Source organism: Rhynchophorus ferrugineus, unplaced genomic scaffold (genome assembly GCF_030347505.1).
Source record: "Rhynchophorus ferrugineus isolate W39M unplaced genomic scaffold, kcgeb_rfMv2 rfM7, whole genome shotgun sequence".
Taxonomy (NCBI): Eukaryota; Metazoa; Arthropoda; class Insecta; order Coleoptera; family Curculionidae; genus Rhynchophorus; species Rhynchophorus ferrugineus.
The window spans coordinates 146,492-170,974 of NW_027472586.1; the positions used below are offsets into that span (position 1 = coordinate 146,492).

General features: G+C 36.9%; 1 protein-coding gene and 1 long non-coding RNA gene across 5 annotated transcripts in view; one reads left to right on the forward strand and one right to left on the reverse strand.

Moving 5' to 3' along the window:
* The window catches only part of Madm (MLF1-adaptor molecule), a 71,207-nt gene that overhangs the window by 21,011 nt on the left and 25,713 nt on the right, over positions 1–24,483 (reverse strand). Inside the window, exons 1-7 of one of the 4 annotated variants that reach the window (XM_076409867.1) lie at positions 6,997–7,149; positions 6,716–6,940; positions 4,388–4,518; positions 3,447–3,541; positions 2,720–2,803; positions 2,229–2,513; positions 558–717 (exon numbers count right to left, since the gene is read on the reverse strand). In XM_076409867.1, coding sequence (XP_076265982.1) covers positions 558–717; positions 2,229–2,513; positions 2,720–2,803; positions 3,447–3,541; positions 4,388–4,518; positions 6,716–6,940; positions 6,997–7,134 — 1,118 coding nt within the window. In that variant the 5' untranslated portion in view covers positions 7,135–7,149. Of the gene's footprint in view, positions 1–557; positions 718–2,219; positions 2,514–2,719; positions 2,804–3,446; positions 3,542–4,387; positions 4,519–6,715; positions 6,941–6,996; positions 7,150–24,483 lie in introns of those variants that run through there. The other 3 variants (XM_076409866.1, XM_076409868.1, XM_076409869.1) reach the window with 3 other exon arrangements.
* Positions 19,349–23,920, forward strand: LOC143199783 (uncharacterized). Its single transcript, XR_013006541.1, has 2 exons — positions 19,349–23,586; positions 23,673–23,920. It is a non-coding gene; the product is annotated as an uncharacterized LOC143199783 (long non-coding RNA).

Genomic DNA, 24,483 nt, shown 5'->3' on the forward strand with positions numbered 1-24,483 from the left:
TTTTGCATCAAATTTGCTGAAAATGTATAATTCTTAAGCTTGTTCTTTACTTTCTTCTTACTATACTTTTTCTGAAACGACTCCCTTAAAAAAGAAACCTGCGATATTCTCTGTGTTATAACATCGTCTGTTCCCCCAAATGTTAACCTACATACAATAAACAAATGCTAAACGCGAAGGCCGACATTCGTTCCGATTTTCCACAGGGACCGACGGACGCGCGATAAAAAGATCCAGATACCCGCTTGGGTTACATAAAAAAAATCGCGTCGCCGTCGTCCTATCCATGAAAGTAAATTTTCCCGTTTATAATTACGTTTCTCGGAAATATTTTTTTCGCTCCCAAGTAACGAAGGAAGAACGACCTGGATAATCGACCTAAATGAACGGCATGCCAAACTTAAATTGGTTTCCATAGTGTCGTCGGTGTTTTTTCGTCGCTGCCCGTGTGTGCGTGATTTTTTGTTCGCACCGAGAAAACCTTGGATCGGTTTCAGCGCGAAATGTAATCCGGCTGTCATCGAAAAAGGATCGAAGCCCCGCGAAGCGCTACTTACTTGACATCTTCGACGAATTTCTCCAGTTTCTCGTTGACGGGGACGTCGGTCATCTTCATCTGGACGTTTTCGCTGTTGGTGCGCTTGATTTCGGCCACTATCACCTCCGGGCCGTACCATCGCTGCATCAGCTCATCGGTAATGGTTTCGGATATGTTTGCTGAAAATCAAACACGAAAAATGCAGAGCATTCGTCAAAACGTCGATTTAAGAACAAAAAACAAATAAAAACTCTAAGATGTGTCAAATCGTGTGACAGTTGCTAGACGTCAATGTCATTTATACGTAATAAATAGTTTCCGACTTTGAATTTGAAAGGTTACATTTTAATTCTATAAAGTATAGTGTCCAACCACGTATGTCACCGTCATTGATTCATGATATTTCACTTTTTATGTTAAAATAACTAAAGACTCCAAAAAATGATGTCCATGTAATGCATTCAAAATTCATAACCTTTTTTGTTTTAATCGAAGAAATATTTCATGAAATCATATGATTGGAGACTCAACATAAAAGAGTGTCAGGTCACGTATGTCAGAGGACGTAATATGTCATCGATTGTATTATTCTTAATTTTACGTATATTTTTTGGAAAATAATGAAAAATATTCGATAGTCTAATCACTTGTCTATATTCCTCTTCAAACAAACAAAACAATAAACCTTCGAAATACTTTTAATAACCGGGATCATGCAGATAACGTGTTTACACCAGACTGTATGGTACTTTTGTTTTTAAGCGTGCGATAACAATTAAAAAAATAACGACAAAACCGGGCGAAAACAACCTTATCTAAACGCGAATTAAAAACGGAGCTTTTTCGACAGAATCAAGAAAAAAGAACGTCGATTATTGACACTTGGGTCAAACGAATGCCCTACAACGAAGCATTATGTAAGCGAACGACCAGCCGGACTTTGGTTTGCATTCAAAACACGAATGACGACGCAATTTAACAAAGGCCAGAGCGGTGCAAATTCTCTATCATTAACGTGTAAACACAACAATCAGATCGCAGTGTTTTCCAAGAAAGTTTTCAGTACGAAATTAGAAAAAAAAAACAGGATATATTAATAATCCCACGCGAGACGCCATCTCTCGGTTTCTCGACTTAATTAGTACAGAACTCTACTTATACAGTTCGACATATCACTAGCAGAGGGCGCTCTAAACGAAATCACCTTGAAAACTGGGCTTGGTGTATTTAATTCTAGTGGTTAAAATTAAAATGTATATATTAATTAATATGTGAAGCAAAAATTTCCATACTTTTTAAGAATGTTACTCAGAAAAATTATAAGTAAATAATGCACTATATCTACGCGATGAAAATGATAATCATATATAAATTTGCAAGAAAAAGACTCAAAAAAAAAAACGGTGTTCTGTTTGATTATTGTACGTAACAAAAAATTTGACACAATTTGTCTTTACGTGATGCTGCCAGTTTGCTAGATATTTTTCTTTAGTTCTGTATTATGTTAAAATAAATTTTTATTGTTTATTTGCCTTAATTGCTCTATAAATAATTAACATTGACTTGAATACATTTGTATAGCATAAAATACTATTATAATAACTATTTTTAATAATTAACTATTTTTAATAGTGGAATAACAACTATATTATACAACGTATATGGGGAAAAAAACACTCACATAATTTACCTGAATTCCTGACCAGCACGTGGGCGGCCAGCAACTTCAGGCTGTGGACCTCGAAGAGCAGTGGGTGAAAGAGCAGCTCCCTGGCCGACCACCTCTCCTCCGGGTTCCGCCGCAGGCACTTCTCGATGAAATTCTTCTGGCCCTCGTCCTCCAGCAGATCGATGGTTTGCTTGACGTTCTCCTCGGTCACCTTCTTGCCGGAGTCGCCGTTGCCTATGATCTCCAGAGCGGCCATCTCCAGGGCGCACATGCCGAATGCGTATATGTCCAGCGCCGGACTCACCGCTACGAAAGAGAGGAACTTAAATCAGTCAACGGTGAACGAAAGCTCGTCGAGTGGGTTAGTAAACGATAATAGGAAACGAAAAGAAAATGGGAGTTTTCTGCGTGTGAAAATACCTGTAATAAAATGAAAAACTCTATTAATAGAGGTCGGCTTTTTTGTGAGCATGAATGTGTGCGCGAGTGCGGGAGGGGGTGACGATTCTTACCTGGATGTTCGGGTGCAATGAAATGCATGTTCTTGAAATCGTCGGAGCAGGTCTTGACGTGATGATTGATCGAATCGGGAGCCACTAAAGGAGAACAAAAGCCGAGTTAGAATTGGACGTGTCGAAGCAGGCTCGTGGTTCGAAAGCTGACGGCGCCGGATCGTGGACAGTCGGACCGTCGAACCATCCTCCACGGTCGCACCCAGGCGGCGCGCACGGCCCGGGGGAGCCGCTCGGATCGTGGAGAATGGTTGGGACTGCGGACGGAAGCGGTGGCTTTACAATGAGAGAAGGCCATTGACGAGCCTCGTTGGCAGATGTAAGGAGCATAACCGTCCTTAAAAGTGCGACAGGCTCGACCACGACCGAACGGGGCACGGGTAGCCATCGCTTAACCGCCACAGACCCGCAGGCGCGTTCGTGTCCAGGTCGTCGTCACAAAGATTTCGGTGTCCCCACCAAAAATGCACCTCCTAGGGTACCTTGCTGTCTTGAATAACGGGACGTCGAAATCAATTGACAGCTCCTCCGTCACGCGCGCGCGTAACGGTCCGAGTCCGCCGATCCGAACGCCGTGCAGCGGCACGCGTCACAAAAAGAAAAAAAAACGAAATGCAATCGAATACGTTTTCGCCAACTTGACTTTGAAAATTTCATATTTTTTCAACTGATAATGATTTTTGACTTTTTTTTGATATTTTTGGTTTTTTTGTATTGGTATTATTACCTGATCCTATCTTGACGAGCCCATTGTGTTGAATAAATATGGTATCACAGGTCAGATTTCCGTGGATGATTGGCGGAGCGCAGGAATGCAAGTAACTGGAAAGAAAACATACTGGATTCATAGAACGTTTCTTTTAACAACGTCGATGATGGTATCCGGCTGCGTAACACTGTAGCTGAAATCTCATCCCTTCTAGCACGGGCCGTGCGATCAACCAGACGTAGTATCACGACCACGATGGAGATCGGACAAGTTCTTTTTCTCAACGTCCAGACGATTCGTCCGATAAATCCTCAATATTCAAACCCGTTGAAGAAAAGAACCCTCCGCGACTTATCGGCGCGAACGCATAAACGTGACCCGATATTCATTGGGCGAACAACAGCACTTTCTATCATCAAGGGATCCATAGAATATCGGTTCTCTACACCGCGACACATCCGCACCTCGTTCTGGTTGATTCACAACCGAAACAAAAAGTATCTCAAGATAGTTACTTACCTTGTTCATTAGCTGAAAATCAAAGTTATACTACTACGCCTACCTCGATCCCCGATCGTTGTCGGTAACGCGCGTGACCGGCGCATTCGCCACATCGTTCGTTCGCGATCGGTGCCTTCACCAAATCAACCGCACTCTCCCAAAAAAAACACATCAACGATCAGGGATCCCGCGAGATGATCGACCGCAAGACCTATAGTGATACTTACAAATTTAATGTTCGAGTCGTCTCGGGTCGATACGTTTATCTATTTATGATCTCTTAAATTCTAAATCTTCTTATACAACATGAAATACTTAAAAATATCTATATAGAAAGAGCGCCTTACAATCTAGAAAAAAGGACATACCATTTTGATGGGGTTCGGTGGGGTAAAAAGGACGAGTGAAGGGGGTCACAATACACGACTTGCCAAACAGTGGCACTTGTAAGAAATTACCTTAATGCAGATAGAATCTGGGTGCACCATCTTCGCCATGCGGGGAGCGGCAGTCTCTTCACGCTTCGTTTGGTCCGTTTCAGGAATTGCTTCAATGATCCAGACGACATATATTCGGTGATGAATATGACCTGAAAAAACGGAAAATACATTGCAAAAGAGACAATAACTAATACGACAGCATGTGTTAACGTGTATAGATGAAATTATAATAATCAATCTATGATACAATAAGGCACAAGTACAATTAACGTAATGTAACGTAACGTAATGCTGTATAGGCGATAAAAGGCTGCACAGTTACACATTGTTCAGGAAAACAAAGGTCTACAGGTTCTATCTATGAGGTAATAGTTTTTTTTTAAAGTCTTAATACTTTAAAACTCTTTGAAGCCTTAACACGGTTGAAATTCAACTGGAACTCTGTTAATATAGAAAAGTGAATATATTTTCACAATCATGCCTTTGAAATGCAATAAGATGACACTACAGCTGTTTTTATAGTGTTGTGAAGTAGAGAAGGCTTTAAACCCTCTCAATGGATTTAAACCCTCTCAATTTTTATCCCCAAAATTGCAGTTCTTATCGCCTACGCAAAATTCTATATTATAATTTGTGATTTTATTTCTTAGTGATAAAGTCCCACAGTCACGTTACCTAGACAAGAGAAATCCTAGGAAGTATAATTGGTTGTCTGCCTACGTTATAACTTGTACCTGCGCGGACGCCAGGTAAAAATGGTCGTGTGAAAGAGGCAAGGTGGAGAAACGCGCGAAAAAAATTGCACAAATCGACTGAAAAAAGCGAACGATGAGCGGGGAGGGTTGCGTTTCGCGTCATCCATAGCCAATTTCGGCAAAATCAGACGAAGAAAATGTCTGGGGACCCTCGATTAAGTTCGGGAAAAACCTCGTGATTTCGACGATGGCGACCAGGAGAACAGAGAGCCGCAGAGGTTTCGTGGGTTTTAAAGGCGCATACGGGTTGTGTCGGTTTGTATGGATAAATAAATTAATAATTCATGTGGACGAACGGTACAATATTGTTTATTTATGCAGGATGATGACTCAGGCTCGTCGATAACGTTTCGACCAATGAAAACAGTAGTTCAAAAGGAAAAACGATTGACGAATGGAAGAAATGGGGATTAACAAAAAATTCCATCACTCGTCAACGAAGTCAAAGTTGTCGAAAGGAATAGCGTTTTTCAGCAGGAGAATATAATACGGTAGGAGGTATCGAACGATACGAGTACAGTTGTAGGATACGAGTTTTCCTTTGCTCTCTTACTCGTCTTAAAATGCCATCCCATTTTTGCGAAAACTCGTTGTTTCAGGTCGGCGATCGGTACGTCGACTGCGTTCAAAGAACGAGAAAAGAAGGACGATTAAAGTTCGAATCGGACCACCGGTGAATAGGAGAAAAACCGTTCAATGTTGGGTTCACGCGACAGGAGAACAGAACAACGTAGTAGGCCACGATGTTCTTCTCAACTATGCAGCTCGTTAGTAAACGTGCGACGTTGCCAGCATTTCTGAAAAATACGACAATGTCACTATTTTAAAACAAAACTTTTTGTATTTTAACGTCCGGAAAATACTTCTAGTAATATAGGTAAAATGATTAATATCGACACTAAAATTAAAACATCCATCGTAATTATAAAATAAGAAATATAAAAAAGAATCATCACAGAACAAAATGTCAATACGATGGAAAATAAAATAAAAAATGACTTCTTATTATAAAAAAAAATAAGAAAAATCGCCCATCTGACAACAGCGCCGTAGCGCACTTTACGACCACCATGTTCCGGTTAGTATTCGATGGGAGAGCTTAACAGGGTTCCATAATATCGCTAGGATGATACAGTGAAAACAAGGAAACGAAAGGCCCCGGCCATCTTGGACGAGACCGATTTTATTCATAAGTTTCCCTCGCCAGTTATTCGGATCTCATAAGCGAGAAGGCGGTACAAAAGGACAAACATGACCTCGCGACCGGTAGCGGCCTCAATTTAGCGACGGTTTAGCCGGTAAAACTTGGCCTGTCGTAGTAGGAGCGCAGAAAACGATCGGGGAGCTCTCGGACAGCTTGTCAACTCTGCACATGGATACAAAAGCGGGTGCACGTAATATGTGCGGAATTTTTCGATAAGATTATGTAGGCTATCAATGGTGTAATTGTTAAAACAAACTGATAAGTTATCGGTCTTAAATACAGAGTTCAGGTACATACGAAAAAAAGGAAGTTTATTAAAATGATAATGGCGAATGCGCAGGGATCGACGCTTGATGTTCCAATGTTCGTTAGATGGGGTTAACTTACCCTGGGTTTATCATTATGGGTGTCCGTCCAGTATCTGTGAAACTTGACGATATTCGGATGATCCAACTGCGTCAGATTCTCGAACACCATCTGGATCTTTTCCTCCTGGTTCTTGAAGTTTTTCCTTTCGGAAAATTGCACTTCGTTCCACACGACCTCGACGCCTTCCTCCATGTCCATCGCCAGGAAGGCGCTATCGATTCCGGGCACATCTCTTTGGTCGACCTGCAACAAAAACACCGCAATCTTTAACATGTCGGAGCAAAAACAAAAAAAAATACGAGGGTTGCAATGTATTTCCTGCAGTGCATTTCTCGCCATCGATGGAAAGTTCCGCGACAACTACGCCGACGCCCCCGGCCTCTAGCGGCACTATCTGCAACCACGATTTCACTCGGTGGGTTCGATTTATGTGGCATTTCCTTCGAGAGCGGCGCGCCCCCTGGCTGAACCCACCAACGATCGGCATTTGTTTTGCGTTAATGACTTGTCGGGCCATACCACAATCACACCCCCGCTGCTGTCCGATTGATTTATGAACGGAAGTTTCGTAAGATATTGAAAATGCGAGAGAAATGTGTAATAATATAATTAACAAGAAATGGCAATTGTATTTTGTCGAACGAGTATAAAGTAATAGAGGACAAAAACAAAATAAAACGAAAGTAATTAAATAGAACAGATAAAATATAAATATTAAACATGTCTCTAAGAACAATAAGAACTGAATTTACTTCGAACAAAGACAATAAAACACAAAAACAAATGAAGTCTAGTATCTTAAATAAGCAAAAACTAATAGGGCCGTGAATTAATTTTGATGAATTTTTACGCTACATAACATATTTTTTATACTATATTCATGTCACACCTCAGTCATTAGAGTTTTACTTTCTATTATGTCTTATTTTACTTAAACATTCTTCCCAGCTTCGAATTTTGAAGCAACTGCGTATACCATTAGTAAAAATTTCACTAATGGTATGGTGAAATTACTCAACAGAGTTAGTAAATCAATAATATAAATACATTTTCTACAATTCATCTGTAAATCTAGCAAAACCATGAAAAACAATTTAAAAAATTAAAGAAAGGAATTCATTATATTACTGTAAATTAAAACACACTGTATAATGTATTACATATTATATTTCATTAAAGGGCTAAAGTTAGAAAGTATTTGCGAATACAATTGTGTTATGGGAATTAAGGATGTCGGCCGTGGAGAAAAATATTTAAAATATATCAATATTTAAAATAATATATCGAAACTTATTTTTAACAATATCGATATTTCTTCATTACATCCTTCGGGTTTTTGAGCCTAAGTTTTTATATCGAACTTTTTCCGCGTCAGTCCTACTTTTTCATGCAAAATGCATTTGATGACTGGCATTTGAAGTCAGACCGACTGAAACAGCGGGACCAAATATTTACATTAATTTATTTTTAGTTAGAACCGAACCGCCGGTTAGACAAATCAATTATGGTGTGGGAGCTTTCTAATTTACACAAAAACCATTTAATAAGAATATCGAAATGTCTGGCGGGGCGAGGGAACGACACAGCGACGACTCGACATAACAAGCAAGAACCCCATAGCCCTCGCGGTTGGACAATCGGGCTGTTGTCAGCAGTACCGCCAGTACAATACACAATCAGTTCCATGCCTCGAAAGTACCATATTAAAACCACCAATCGAAAAATGTGCGGTCTTGACGGGTGAGTCACTGCGAAACAACGTTGGATTGCTCACTACTATGTTAATTTAGGCCTGCGCTACGACCGTAAAACAATTTAAACGTACACAGACAGACGGCAACATGTTGCAGTTGCCTCGGAAGAAAAAAAGATGAACGGGCTTATAATAAATTCTTAATTACGAAATATTGTCCGGCGAGGTTGCACTCATAGAGTGCGCAGACAATTTCCACGAGCTCAGATACCGATAATCACTTATTTCCTGATATCTCTACTAATAGATAAATAATTAAATTGTTCGATATTTACTAATAATTATTCTTTCAATGAATATACAAGAATATGTATAACTTGAGTTAAAAACTGACGATCATCGTAATTTTAGAAAAGCACATTATTTGATGTAGAAATATATTTAAAGTTATTAGTAGAAAATAAATTAATTTCAATGAAAATTGTAACTGATAATAAACAGGAGAACTAAGAAGATTTAGACTTAATTTCAGGTAAGATACCATACCATTTAGTAGCCTCTAACTTCGTTAACTTCTAAATTCGTATCTGTCTTAACGCTGATTATTCATTCTTTTAGTTTTATTGAGAAACAATAACCAGTTATTTTTTACATGCTTCAGGGAATTTTGAAATCCAACGAGTTCGTCTGCTTAGAGTCTAATAGTTCAAACCAAAAAAATATAATCGGGGTATACCCCGATAACTTACGTTGTATGACAAATGATATAGACTGACAATGGAAACATGACACCTTATTTTTAAGGCAGAAGTACCAACAATAAATTATTCAACTTCGAACGTCAAAAACTGATAAGCTTGATGAAAATTCGAATAACTGATAAATAAAGAGAAGAGCTACTAAAAACTATAATAGTTGTTGAGTCTTTTCGTTTTATTGAGAAACAATAACCAGTTATTTTCTGTATGCTTCATGGAATTTTGAGATTCAACAAGTTCGTATAGTTAGAGAACGAATTATGAAAAATGTCCTCGTTTAATTTTTAGGATAACCCCGGTAACCTACGCCAGATCTCGTCGACGTTTCCATTGGTGGACCGTCGTAGTTTTTCCTTTTTTCCTTACCGAAAGGATGTCGAAACGTTCATTCCCCTTATACGGCCAGCCCCGACCATTCTTGTCGAGATTGACGCCGACAGCGGACATTCCTCGAATAGGCAGACGCCACCCGATCGCTTTCGCGTTCTTAATCAATGACGCGGCGCTGTTATACCGAAAATAAAGCGATAACGAGCCGAAAATAGTTCGGGCCGTTACAGAAACGCAATTAAAAACCATAAAACCCCGATAAGGAATAATAAACATGACGGGCGGACGCTCTGGCCGAACAGAAATCACGGTGCGATCCTCGTCGGAGCGGCATGAATGAGACAGACGCCTAGTGCTGTCGGTCCACGCCCGATGACTCAGCCGTCGGGAACGGACAGACGGCACGGAAGGCCACACCGGGCCCTGTTCATTACCTAATTGACTGTCGGTATTCATTGAACGATCTCCGCATTCATAATTAATAACAAAAAACAAATATACACACGATCCAGCCATCTTACCAAAGATATATGATTCATGACAAATGTAACACGACTTTCTAAGTTACATGAAAGTTTTAATATTATAGGACAGGTTTCTATTAACTGTGTAATAAATAATGAGCATCATCATAATAATGAGTTCAAAGATCTATTTGCTTAAACCAAATATGCATGTGCCGATGACAAAAAACATCCTGACAAAACTGTTAATCATAATAGTTAATTTCTTTCGTGAACGATTTCTCTTAGGTTGTCAGATGGTATCAAAATTAAATGTTTATAGATTATAAACTTAATATCTGTGTTTGCCGAGAGTCTTCAAAACATAAAATAACTCATATCAATGAAGAAAAGAGAAACTGTCCAATATCTACATGTTTCGTCTGTAACTGGTAATTCTACCATTCCCATAGATAATTATGTAGTGTATATCAAAACTCCGTAGTAGAAAAGCGCAACAATCCAGGTTGATTGCTTTTGGGTATTAAGGCAACATAATACAAATCACCCGGACTGACTCGAGCCAACTGACTGAGTTGCAAATATATAATATCCGTATATCGTGTAATTAGTTTCCGACCCGACTGGGCACGACCTCACAGCAGGGACGACTTAATTCGAACATATTGATGTAGATGGCGAATCGACGAATATACCCGGAAATAAAATCAGAATGAAAAACAAAAAAAATGTTTCATCAATTATTTTGCTTAATGGTAAACGTTGTGTGGTAGGTCCACGCCCGTCGGGAAGCACCAAATGGTACGGCGGGTCAAAGGAATTGTGCGCGTTGGACGTAGAGGTCGTTCTGCGAGCGAAGGTTGACAGGAAACACAGCTGTCTGCTGTCGTCGATTGATATTCCGGTCGGATCGGCGAATTTAGCGACTTTTTATTACCAATTACAATTCCTGAACATAATTTATTCCATCGGTGCCAGCGGTATTTGATTTAAGCGGAGCGGTCGTAATTGGCACATGCGAAACGCGGTAGCAGACCGAGAAGAAAGCCTCTGCTCCTCCACATTGTCACCGAATACGCCGTCCGGAGCGTCAAGGGGCTTAAATAAAAGGCCTACGTGATTGTTGCAGCGTATATTTAGGCACAGAGAGAGAAAAGAAAGAAAGAGAGAGAGAGAGAGAAACGCCTGTTCAAGTGAAGCGAGACCTTCGAAGAAACAGGGACCGAAGCCAAGATGCACAAGCAGTTTCTATTATATATTACAACAGTCATATTTGGGTAGGAAATACCATGAGGTATAACACTGTCTACTTTCTATGGGTTATTCCTCATAAAATGATATCAATAATGTTGTGTAATATAATGTACATATCATCATTGTCCAATTAATTTATTACCACTGTTATATATTAATTGAATTATCAAACAAGCAAGGGGAGTACGGGATATAATTTAAATTACTTAAGCTAAAGTTATTGAATACACTGTTTAAAAAAATACACTATACTAGTTCGTGTGGTTTTGTTCGCATCAATCGTATTTCCTGCGTGTTGTCCAGTAACTGTACTGCTTCCACGTTGCCGTGCGTTGGACTACCAGTCGGTTAAATGTTTTAGTGCAACCCCATATTTACACCTTCTTTGATTTTACGCCAAGTTAAAGAGTATCTTTTAACTAACCAGTACACCTGCTTGACTTTAGCCTACCATCGAGATGGATGCCGAATATTTGACATTAACAAACTGCCACAATAGAAAAATTCGTATTCTATAGAGATGTATGAAATGCCAACTATAAGTATATAAAATTAATATTACACAATGTCATATCTGACATTGACAGGCACTGTCACAATTGACACATCACATTTCTTATTGTATAGAAATTTATAAAATGTCAACTATTTGTATACAGAATTTCGCACAGTTAATAGTACCCTGTGTCAAAATAGGCACCGACTGACTATCACTCTCACATTATTTATTCTATAGAAAGTTATGAAACGCCAACTATTGATATACTGAATTTTTCACATTTAGTATTACACAATGCCATAATAGATAATGACAAGGTCTGTGACAATTTTGTAAAGAAATTTTCAAAATGTTATCTTATCAAATGTATGAATTGCCAAGAACTGACATTCAGATTTGCGAATTTGCTATCTGTTTAGAATTGCAATCGTTGTAAGAATCGACGGTCACCGTTACAATTGACACTATAGTCAGTTTTACGAGAACATCGATTCAGATGACAATAATTTTTATAAACTCAGTATCTTGATATAAAATACAATCACCATCCAATTAAATTTCGTAAGGCGTCAGGTAGACATCCACGTAAAAGCTTTCATATTTTTTATTTTCGCGGTATTGTTATTGACAACCGTTCCAATACGCATTCATTAAAATATATTTCCTGTAAATATTGACATTAACCGGATTTCTGAAATTTTTCTCGCCTGACTCGACGATATTTAATTAATTATAGATCGCACTTATTGATCCATAGCCTACTGTCGCCGTATATCGGTAAATACGTTCAGGCATCGCTGGGCTTGCCGCTCGAATCGAACCGATTAGAATCCCATCATTGTTGGCGAGGATTGTCAAAAGTCAACCCACCACCGAAAGTCCCAAGGACACTCTCGGGTCACAACGGTCCATCGGTAAATAAACCTGATAAATTACCACGTCCAATAGTATGGATAAACCGACGGCAACTTTCGGTACGCGTTGCCAAACACAACTCTCTCGAAGACTGATCGCCTGGCTTGCCAAGCGCCACCGACGCTCAATGGTACGTCGCTGTCAAGAGACAAGTCGTTGTTGTTACGAAACGGGCAGTGAGTATCGCGGTTTTTTTTCTATACGGCGGCTATTTTTATATCGACAACGTCTAATTACCAAGGTTATTTGTAAATAAAGATGTAATGCGTCTAATATTTGCGGTGTGTATCCGACCCGACGGCTAATAGATGGAGTTAAGCGTCAATACAGTGGCCGCGCTGAGGCTGATTCACGACTGATACTGAATCACCTTATCATAGACTAATTAGTTTCTAATGATTCATTTCCCAATCATTTTAGGTAAAACTACTTAATATAAAATAGGGTAATAATAAATCTGCTGATGACAAATATTAATAATAAGCTTTTAGTTATAATAGTCGGCTGCTTTCGTGAAGAGTTTGTCTTTGGAAGCAGCACACATCAGATATCTGTGACTGGAGAACTAATGAAGATATTCTGAATTGAGTGTTGAGATGAAAAAAAAAACATTTATGCGAAAACGCCAGGAAAATATGTAATTGAATTATTTATATCATTATTATTTTGTTATAAAAATAGGGGTTGCGTATACAAGTTGTAAAACTTGTACAGTAATATTATAAATGTGACCGGAGGAGAAAAAACAAGTCCTATCGTATCAAAGAACAGAAAAGTATTAAGTAGCAGAATGGTCCATCTGCTATGATAAAAAACTGGAAGTACAAGAAATATTTTTCTTAATTTAGTAGACCTTTATGAGATATATTTTATAAAGGTATTTTATGATACTTTGAATACAATCCTAACATTCTTCCATATGACTATGTCTGTACAAGTTCAGTATAACAACTAAAACACTACATAATAATATTGAATGCTAAGAACAGCCATCGGACAACAAGGAAGAAAGCATCTTTGAAATTGGCGAGCAAAAAACGCGTCGACTTCCCTCAAATCCGGTCACAATTGCAGACTTTTCGAACGCAATGAAAGTAGACGAGAAACGATTTACTGCAGCGGCAGCACGGCGGAGAGAAACGTTACGTGCATAAGGAATATTATTTTAAGGAGATTTACGCCGACAAAAGATGCAAACAATTTAGATTGTGCACATTCTCTTAAATGTTACGAGAAAGTATGCCTCATTCTCATTATTCGACAACCAAAGAGAATGAGAGACGACGGAACGTTATCGTGGCTTTCCTATAATTACAATATTTAGTGCCACTAAAAATACTGCGAATTAATTTTGAAGGTTTTGGGAATAATTCATCGTGTCGTTCAACGAACATTAAATCCTCTACAAAAATACTAATAACCCACTTGTACAGGACATCATCTCCCTTCACCCTCCTTCCTCTACCTTTAACGACACTGTATTAATATAGCTCAACCATCTCATCCTTTGCGACCTAGTATTTAATCAACTCCATAATTATTCCATCGTTGATGATGTTTTGAAGTTATGATGATTATAATAACTTGCTGATTTCCTGCAATGGGGGCTCTTCTTTCTCGTCCTCCGCTTGTCCAACATATATCGTAGACCCCTTGTGTCAAATCAGGAGAATATCCACACAGGAGGAAACAAATAATATAAGTTCAAGAATTAAAACACGTAGATAATATTGATAAAACAAGATGGAATTATGAAATACAGATATTATCCCTACATATTATTTACATCGAGGCCTTAAGATACCGAAAGTCACTCGGGAAATCAAGAGAATTGCAAGAAGACAAGAGGACAGGCTCCATAATCATGTCAATATTGAGGTAATACAACTCTTGGATAAAAACAGGACAGAACACAGGCTCAAAAGAATGAAACCAATTGATATTGTGTAGTGTAGTGAGGTGTATTTAATAGAAAAAAACAACAGTGTTAACACAAACATTATTACACCAAAGGCTAAGATTGGGCCGATGGGTCCTTCTAGATATATAGGTAAATTTGGGTTATTGTAAATTGTAGGTTAGTCGGCAACGACTGGCAACAATGTATTAAAAGAAAAAAAAACAGATCGAGATGGTTGAATGACGATATTGTTTCAGGTGATGTTAAGACCTTCCATATCAGTAAGAGTTATTGTAACTTAAACATTCCTTTAATTATTAAGAGACTCCTAACTAATATTTAATAGGTTAATACAGTTCGGTACCGAATATGCATCCTACCAACTCGAATTTGACGTGTGTATTTTCGACGATTTCCAGTTGTTATCGTCAAACCGTCGAAAATAATCTGCATAGACAAAACACTATTAAATAAAACAAGTCCCTTACGGCGTGGTGAGACCGAATCGTCCAACTTCCATAAATCTAAAGTGGCGGAACACGTTCATTGTTGCCAACAGCACTAAATCAAGACGAAAATCATTATTGGCAATGTCCGTGGCGACGCCGACGTCCAGTATCCCCGGCGCGGTGCATTATTTTCGACGTCGGTACCCGAAGAACCAAACGCGACGCAACCTCAATCCAGATCTCGAACGGTTAAGGCCGTCGGTCGAGAGGAAGGTCGTCTTTTTTCTCAGGGTTAGTGCGTCAGTGGTTCGAAGTATTGGACGGGGTCCAAGTCGGTTATGGACATGGTTCGAGACGCAAACGACAATACCATAAACCCTGAAGGAGTGTTCGTAGAGTCAGATCAAAAATAGAAGGTGACAATATTAATAGGATTTCAGTCCGAACCAAATCAATCATCGTCCATGTCCTCGTAACGGTTTCTTGGAATAAAAATTGAATCAATCGACTACATCCAGTCCAACAGTCTTTTAATGTATTTTAACAGCTTTTCTTTTTCCAAATTTAACAATCACTTCATCGTTCGCGCAAAACCTCTCTCCTTACAGGATTCTCCTGACGTATCCAAATAGTCAATGATCAATGGATATCACATCTGGACTGTACGATGGGTGGCAACCATCGTAATCGTTGTTGTTGATGAAGTAGAGGTCGAGTAACACCTATCAAGCCATCGTTTGGCTTGGACAGTATTTTTCAGCACAATATAACAACAGTTATTTCACTAAAATCACTGTAATTTTAAAACTAGGTTTAGTGGGTTAGGACGACCTTTTAGGTTTTTACAATATAGACTGACAAGTTGGTCGAAAAAGTTACGATAACAATATCGGTTTTAGTACTGATAACTTTCTCGAGCGTGGAACTGCTTCAATTGTATCTAACAACCAGACCACCAGACCAGATCCAACATATAATTTCTTGTAATTAACGACGTCGCCTATTAATTGCGGTTATATTTATATAGAACGGTACAATATAGACGTCTGCATCGTTTACAATAAAACGGTTTTTTTTCTTGTCTAGTGGCCATCATACGTATATCTCGCCAGAGAAAGAGAGACAGAGCGAGACGTTGAACTTTACAAGAGTGATTTTTTCGGAAGGTTTCTACGTTTCGCGCAAACTATTCGATAATGGTCTGTGTGGTATCCGTTGATGCGCATTTAACACTTGTTCGATCGCATTATTATGAAATGTTTATTTATCCAATAAAAGGTATTTAATGTTCGTGGCGCTGGAGTGCTTCTCTTGAGTCACTATTTTTAGCGAGTGGTTATTACGTATCGGAGCTGGCGTATGTCCGTCCATTGTGCATGATTTATGTCGTATAACGTTCATTAAAACAACTCAAAAACATCCAATAAGGTTCATATTTAAGATTAAACGGATTTATTTGTACTGTTATAATAGAATTATAGCTCATTAAATATAAATATTCCAATGTAAATCAATTAAATAAAGCTGTGATTCGTGTTATTATGTTACGTATCGTTGTCTTTTAGATAATAAAATAATAATTTTTCATGGCATGAGTTTAAAATGTATGAATAGCCAAAAGCTTTTGAGAAAAATGATTTCTTGTACAAATCAGATTGTTTCTCGGGCGATACGAAAGATTGTAATGAGAATCTGAATTTATTTGTTTATTTGTAAAATATTACTACACGTAAAACTTTAGCAACACTTACACTTAACAGGCACCGAAAATTTTCATCTGTCGGATTAAGATAAAACTCTCAAAATATGTGTATTTTAGGGTGAAAGAAACGAAAATCCATGTTAAATTGTTGTACAATTTATAATTTTTAAGATATGTGACATAAACCGAAATTTACGAATTATTAGAAAATACTATTTTCATTATATAACTTAAAAACTAAAGGTTGTATATAAATTATTTTACCACCATTCGATTCAGCGTAAAATTCTTTATAATTCCTGTAATTTTTATGAACCTACGATTATTTAAACTAACACGGCGGTGAAAAAGCTCAAAATGGCCAAAAATCGCAAATTTTCACGACTATATATATGGAAAAAGTGCTGAAAATTTTCATCACTTGGATTAAGATAAAACTCTCAAAATATGTGTATTTTAGGGTGAAAGAAACGAAAATCCATGTTAAATTGTTGTACAATTTATAATTTTTAAGATATGTGACATAAACCGAAATTTACGAATTATTAAAAAAAATACTATTTTCATTATATAACTTAAAAACTAAAGGTTGTATATAAATTATTTTACCACCATTCGATTCAGCCTAAAATTCTTTATAATTCCTGTAATTTTTCTGAACCTACGATTATTTAAACTAAAACGGCAGTGAAAAAGCTGAAAATGGCCAAAAATCGCAAATTTTCACGACTATATATATGGAAAAAGTGCTGAAAATTTCCAACTCTCCGATTAAGATAAAACTCTCAAAATATGTGTATTTTAGGGTGAAAGAAACGAAAATCCATGTTAAATTATTGTATAATTTATAATTTTTAAGATATGTGACATAAACCGAAATTTACGAATTATTAGAAAATACTATTTTCATCATATAACTTAAAAACTAAAGGTTGTATATAAATTATTTTACCACCATTCGATTCAGCGTAAAATTCTTTATAATTCCTGTAATTTTTCTGAACCTACGATTATTTAAACTAAAACGGCAGTGAAAAAGCTGAAAATGGCCAAAAATCGCAAATTTTCACGACTATATATATGGAAAAAGTGCTGAAAATTTTCATCTCTCGGATTAAGATAAAACTCTCAAAATATGTGTATTTTAGGGTGAAGGAAACGAAAATCCATGTTAAATTGTTGTACAATTTATAATTTTTAAGATATGTGACATAAACCGAAATTTACGAATTATTAGAAAATACAATTTTCATTATATAAGTTAAAAACTAAAGGTTGTATACAAATTATTTTACCACCATTCGATTCAGCGTAAAATTCTTTATAATTCCTGTAATTTTTCTGAACCTACGATTATTTAAACTAAAACGGCAGTGAAAAAGCTGAAAATGGCCAAAAATCGCAAATTTTCACGACTATATATATGGAAAAAGTGCTGAAAATTTTCATCACTCGGATTAAGATAAAACTCTCAAAATATGTGTATTTTAGGGCGAAAGAAACGAAAATCCATGTTAAATTGTTGTACAATTTATAATTTTTAAGATATGTGACATAAACCGAAATTTACGAATTATTAGAAAATACTATTTTCATTATATAACTTAAAAACTAAAGGTTGTATATAAATTATTTTACCACCATTCGATTCAGCGTAAAATTTTATGATCCTACCGGTTATTTAAACTAAAACGTCAGTGAAAAAGCTGAATTGTTCTGTTCCTACATTTATTTCGCCATCTTTCGTATTCTATTTTATATCTTGTTTTATGCCTCGAATTCTTACACATTTATAGCTACAGCTTGGGTTTGTATCACATAATAATATTGTTATATATAATTTATATTATTTGTTTTTGAGCATTAAATATGTTCTTTAATACAGACTTTTCAAGGTTTTTATTTGATTACTAAGATGTTATAGAGAAACATTATTTATTGTTTTATTATATTAATAGTAAGTAATACTAATCACATAGTGAGTCAAAGAATAAGACGCTAGTTAACTTTTTATAGGATCTGGTTAACTTATTACATGTTTTATTAAATGCGCTTAATATATACTTATCCCAAACCAAAAAAATGTACACGGACGCGCGATTTCTTGGTCACATTGCATTTTTACCATACAATTAGGCAAGAATATCGACTTATTTGATACCCAGTTCCGAATGGTTCAAATCAAGCACGACAATTAACGGTCACTTCGCATCTCCCCATCGATACAGGGTCATCGCGCCTCATAAGACTCGAACTTTCCATCATTCGCGCACATAATCTTGATCTATTATCCCGGGGTGACTGGCGAACGACACTGACCCACTTCCCCGGCCGCCGGGGGAGGGATAGATTTAAAAAAAAACACACACCCACCCCTGACGGCCTTCCGGCCGGTATCCAGTCGATACCGATCCCGAACCGTCGTCACCTTCGACTCTGTTCTATCCATAAAGCGAGGGACCTTGGACGAGAACCTCCAAATACGACTGACACTGACCTAGAGTTGTCAGTGTTTACCGCGGCAGAAAAAAAACATAAAATAAAACGAAATACCCGGCGATGATTGCCAGCTAATTACCCGTACGAATAGAGGAGGCTGATTAAAAATAGATTCGTACTTTTTTTTTTAACTTTTAGTCGATTCAGATCGGACGTGGTTCTTTTTCCTTGATTAATTTAATTGTCTCTTTTTTTTTGGGTTGTTCGTAGACTAAAGAAGCCGTTTAAAAACCCAGGATGGGAACACCTGTCTGGGAATCTGTATAAAATACATTTTATTTATTACTAGGGACCCGCCCCGGCTTCGCACGGGTGCATTGCTGATACTAAATTAAATACACTACAGAAAAAATATGAACGTTGTATATAAAAACATAGCGGCCCGCTCCGACTTTGCACGGGCATAAAATATATATGCCTATGTCACTCAATGAAAACATGATTAAAATCGATCCAGTATTTTTGGTTCATTCATTACTGCCCTTGGCCTGCACGCATTAAATTTGGAGTAAAACAATTCCTCTTCCCCTATACTTACTATGAAGATTTCCTGCTATCTTTGGAATATCTAAATTCATACAATTTTTATTACATTACACATTTTTAAACGCAAATTTTAAATTTGTAATATCTCCGAAAATATTTGTTTAATTTACATGCTGTAAGGAACCATATTGATCTATATTAATTGCACACTGTATTTAAGGTACTTAATTCGATAAGGATTAATGCCGTATTGCTTAAAATAGCTTCGTAAATAAGCCATTTTCTCACGTAAAAAGTAAACAATAAAAATGGTTAATGTGGGTTATCCCTAAAAGATAAACATATACCATCGCGGACTTTTTTGTAGACCTTTTTATGGTGTACAATACTGTAGTACATTAATTTGATCTAACTCGTAGGGTTAGGCAGCGTTTTTGCTAATTGCTAAATAAGCCTAAAAAAATAGGTTAATTTACGACATCACGTTAGAAACCTCTAAAATTAGCAATGTTGCCTTAGTATATTATGCATGTATTATACATATAAACCTTCCTCTTGAATCACTCTATCTATTGAAAAAAACCGCATCAAAATCCGTTGCGTAGTTTTAAAGATTCAAGCGCACATAGGGATATAGGGACAGAAAAGGCGACTTTGTTTTATACTATGTAGTGATGTAATTTAACAATTTATCATAAAAAGAAACCTCCTCAAGCTAGAATAGTCTGACGTACTCAAATTACCGTACGTTTTAACATCTCCACAAAAAAAAACTTATGATGGGTTGAGGGAAAACTAATTTTGTATTTTCCAAAGTTAATTTATTCTGTTAAGCTAACTGATGATACCTGTGTGGTATTGTAGAACTTCTGAGATTTCTGGGAACCATATAATATTCATAAGCCCGTTTCATGCCATGTTGAGGAATCTCATTGATTTTTTTCGATGATTTGTTGGTCAGGGCAAGCTTCAAACCAAGTCTGACACTGGTATTCACTTAATTACTCATCAGCATAAACGCCACACAATTTTTAACGAGGCTGCGGTGACTTTTCCGCTATTTCGAAGTAAAAATGCAAAATATGACGAACATTATTTTCCAAAATCTCGATTCACAGCGCAATAACTTTTAACTGACTAAACTAATGACGCTGTCTTTATATCTAGAATGTTGTATGGACTATTACCTTTGAAACGTGCTATATTATGACCTCATTGAACAAGTATTAGTAAAGATATGCGTCTTTAAAGCTATTCATTAGCAAAAACCTAAATTAATTGGAATTATTAAGTGCTTGCAGACGCAATAATCAAAACTATATCGATTATTTCTCTACGATAGATAATAATATTGGTCATGTTGCGTATATCACAACAATCACTGTTTAATTTGAACACGCTAAATTGCGACGCAGAGATGATAGGGACGGTCGTCGGTATGCCCCCTTAAAAATGTTTATTCGCTCTAATAACCTATAATTTCCGATCTAAAAGCAAACAGTCGATTGATTGCCGCAATTACGAGACAAAGAAATTTGATTTCTAAATATAGTAAACAAAACAAATGGCCGATACAAGGGACGCGATGTACCTAGTCCAATCGATCACGGGCAGACGAAGTTTTTCTAAATGTCTGCGATATCGCTGATGGGGAACTGTGTGGGTGCAGAGCCAGCCTGGGACTGGGACAGAGTAATCTGGGACGTTTTGCACGATTATGTCGACGACGATCGAGATTAATTGAATCAGGCGATGCCTTAAGGTCGTTTTCTGTTTTCTTTTAGAAAGTATATAATCGAAAGGATGATTGTACATAAACAATCATTTATCTAACAGGTCAATTGAAAAGTCCCCGGCCTGACACATAGATGGCACTACTAGATTTAAATCCGCATGTTTTTTAGTTAGCCCTAACCCTCAAAAGATGCGTGTATAATTTTGACAAATGTGGGATCATTAGTTTGTGAATTATGGCATTTTGAGTGAATTAACTTTTGTTATTGGGAACAAAATGGATAAAAAGAAATTTCATGTGTTGATAAAATATTGCTAATTGAAGGGAAAAAATACAGTTGAAGCAAAAATTTGGCTTGACGCCGAGTTTCCGGACACTGCCCCAGGAAAATCAACTATCATGGATTGGTATGCTGACTTTAGATGTGGTGAAATGAGCACCGAAGACGGTGAACCCAGTGAACGCCCAAAAGAGGTTGTTACCGACGAAAACATTTAAAAAATCAAAATGGTTTTGAACGGCCGTAAATTGAAACTGAATGAAATAGCAGACACTCTAAAGATATCAACTGAACGTGAACACGAATATTTGGGTATGAGAAAGCTCTGTACAAAATGGGTAACGCGCGAGCTCACTTTTGACCAAAAACAACGACGAGTTGATGATTCGGAGCAGTGTTTGAAAATGACCAAGCGTAATAAACCCGAGTTTTTGCGTCCATATGTGACAATGGATGAAACATGGCTCCATCATTTCACTCCGAAGTCCAATCGACAGTCATCCGAGTGGACTGCACACGATGGACCCGCTCCAAAGCATGGGAAAACGCAACAGCCGGCTGGCAAGTTTATGGTGTCTGTATTTTGGGGTGCGCAATTTTCATTGACTACCTGAAAAAAGGAAGGACCATCAACAGCGACTATTACATAGCGTTATTGAACCGTTTAAAGGGCGAAATCGCCGAAAAACGACCGCATTTGAAGAAAAATGAAGTGCTGCTTCACCAAGAAAATGCACCGTGTCACAAGTCAGTGAAAACGATGGCAAAAATCAATGAATTGGGTTTCGAATTGCTTCCTCATCCACCGTAATCTCCAGACCTGATCACCAGCGACTATTTCATGTTCTCAGATCTCAAAACAATTCTCACTGGGAAGAAATTTTCGTCGAATGAAGAGGTCATCGTCGAAAATGAGGCCTACTTTGAAGCAAAGGCCAAATCGTACTACAAAAATGCTATCGAAAAGTTGGAGGGTCGCTATAATCAGTATGTGGTAGGTCGGAGACTTTTCAATTCACCTGTTATATTGTACACACTACGATTTTTTAATGAATAACGATGTATCGATTTAAACGAGATTCTAAACGTTTGTTTTCAGGTAGCGACAAGTGCTTTTATTGTAAGCTTTTATTTGTATTAAAATAAAAACTGATTTCATATGCTATGAATAGTATCCGTTGGAACATTCCGCAAATGCAATTTTGTATAAATCCCATTAAGTGTTATCATATATTACAGCAACAGCATAATAAAATACTGTTATCACTAACGTACCTAATCTATATATATATATAAAACAGAAAGATATAATAATACGGTCGACTAAGTTGACAAGGAACATTACCCAGCTCTTTAATTTTGTATTAAACCTATTTTAAGTTCTGTAAGACTACATCAAACATCCATTTTTTGAGGTTTGATATCTAGATATCAAGAAGTAATCCAAGAATTGGTCCATTTTAGGGAAGTACTGAAGTTGGGTAATCTATAACCTAAGAATATTAAATGTAATATCACCTATCTATAATTTGGCCTTAATTATTTTCCATTGTACCCAATTTGACATAAATCTAGGAACGTCTCCTATATCTTATCAGCTTTATTTTGAAAAAATTACAATTTTGTTCGACGATTTTTTGACATTTTCGAATCAGAGAAAAACATGTTTACGCTTCAGTAAAAATACAATAAAAAATAAATCTTAATGAGTCCCATCGTTTAGCGCAGATCTAGCACCTAGTCGCTACTAACTGTTCGCAAATTTTCAAAGAGTGCTCTAGGGAGAAAGGTCTCGGGTTCGAACAAAGAGGATGACAAAGAATATACGGTAAAGGACAAGGAATGTATTATAGAACGAGAAATAGAATAACTAGAAGTGATTAAATAGAGAGAATCAAAAGACTAATACAATAGCTTATCAGAAAGTTATAAATAGAAAAAAAGTAAAGAAACAAAGAAAAACCGGAATTAAAAGTAAGAAAGAAAAAGTAATAGACCCTAAGTTTAGAAGGAATACTTTAAATATATCTTAGTGATGAAGCAAGAACAGGAATAAAAATAATACAAATGGAAGAACAAATAAAAGATGATAAATAAGAGTAGCAACGGTATGAAGGGAATAATACATTATTATTTCATATCTTTATTAATTTCTTATATAAAATTACTGAATTTTAATAGTAATATATGGTTTTATAGTGCGGATGCAGACTCACTATGTCACATTTTGATTTTAGTATTTTTTATTGTTTCATTAACACGAATATTATTGACAGAAATATGCGACCCTGATATTATCGATCGATAAAAACCACAACAATTTTCCTTGGCCTAATATTGTGTTGTGTATTTTCTGTTAAAATGTGTAAGACACGCGTCTTTTTTACTTTTTAAGCGCATAAAACATTAAAAAAAACAACAACAAACATCGCAGTTTGCTCCAAATCAAAACAATCGATACGTACACACACACACACACACAACACCGACACGATTTGTTTTTTTATTTATGAAATTATAATGGCGCCAAAACCTCATCAGCCCACGACCGATAACATTTTACGTTTGGAGTCGGGCAGCTTCACTATTTTTAAATGGCCACTTCACGGGTTGTATTTCATCAAAAAGTCGCTAAGCTTTATTGTTTCTACGAAAATTTTTTCTGTCGCATTACAGATAGATTTCGGTGTAAATTATGATTAGGCGCATTTTATCATCGCGAGATATATAATATGTTATAATGGGATATTGTTGTCGAAGATAAAACAATAATTACTGGCATGATGTCAGGGCAATAAAAACAATATTATAATGCAGCTGTA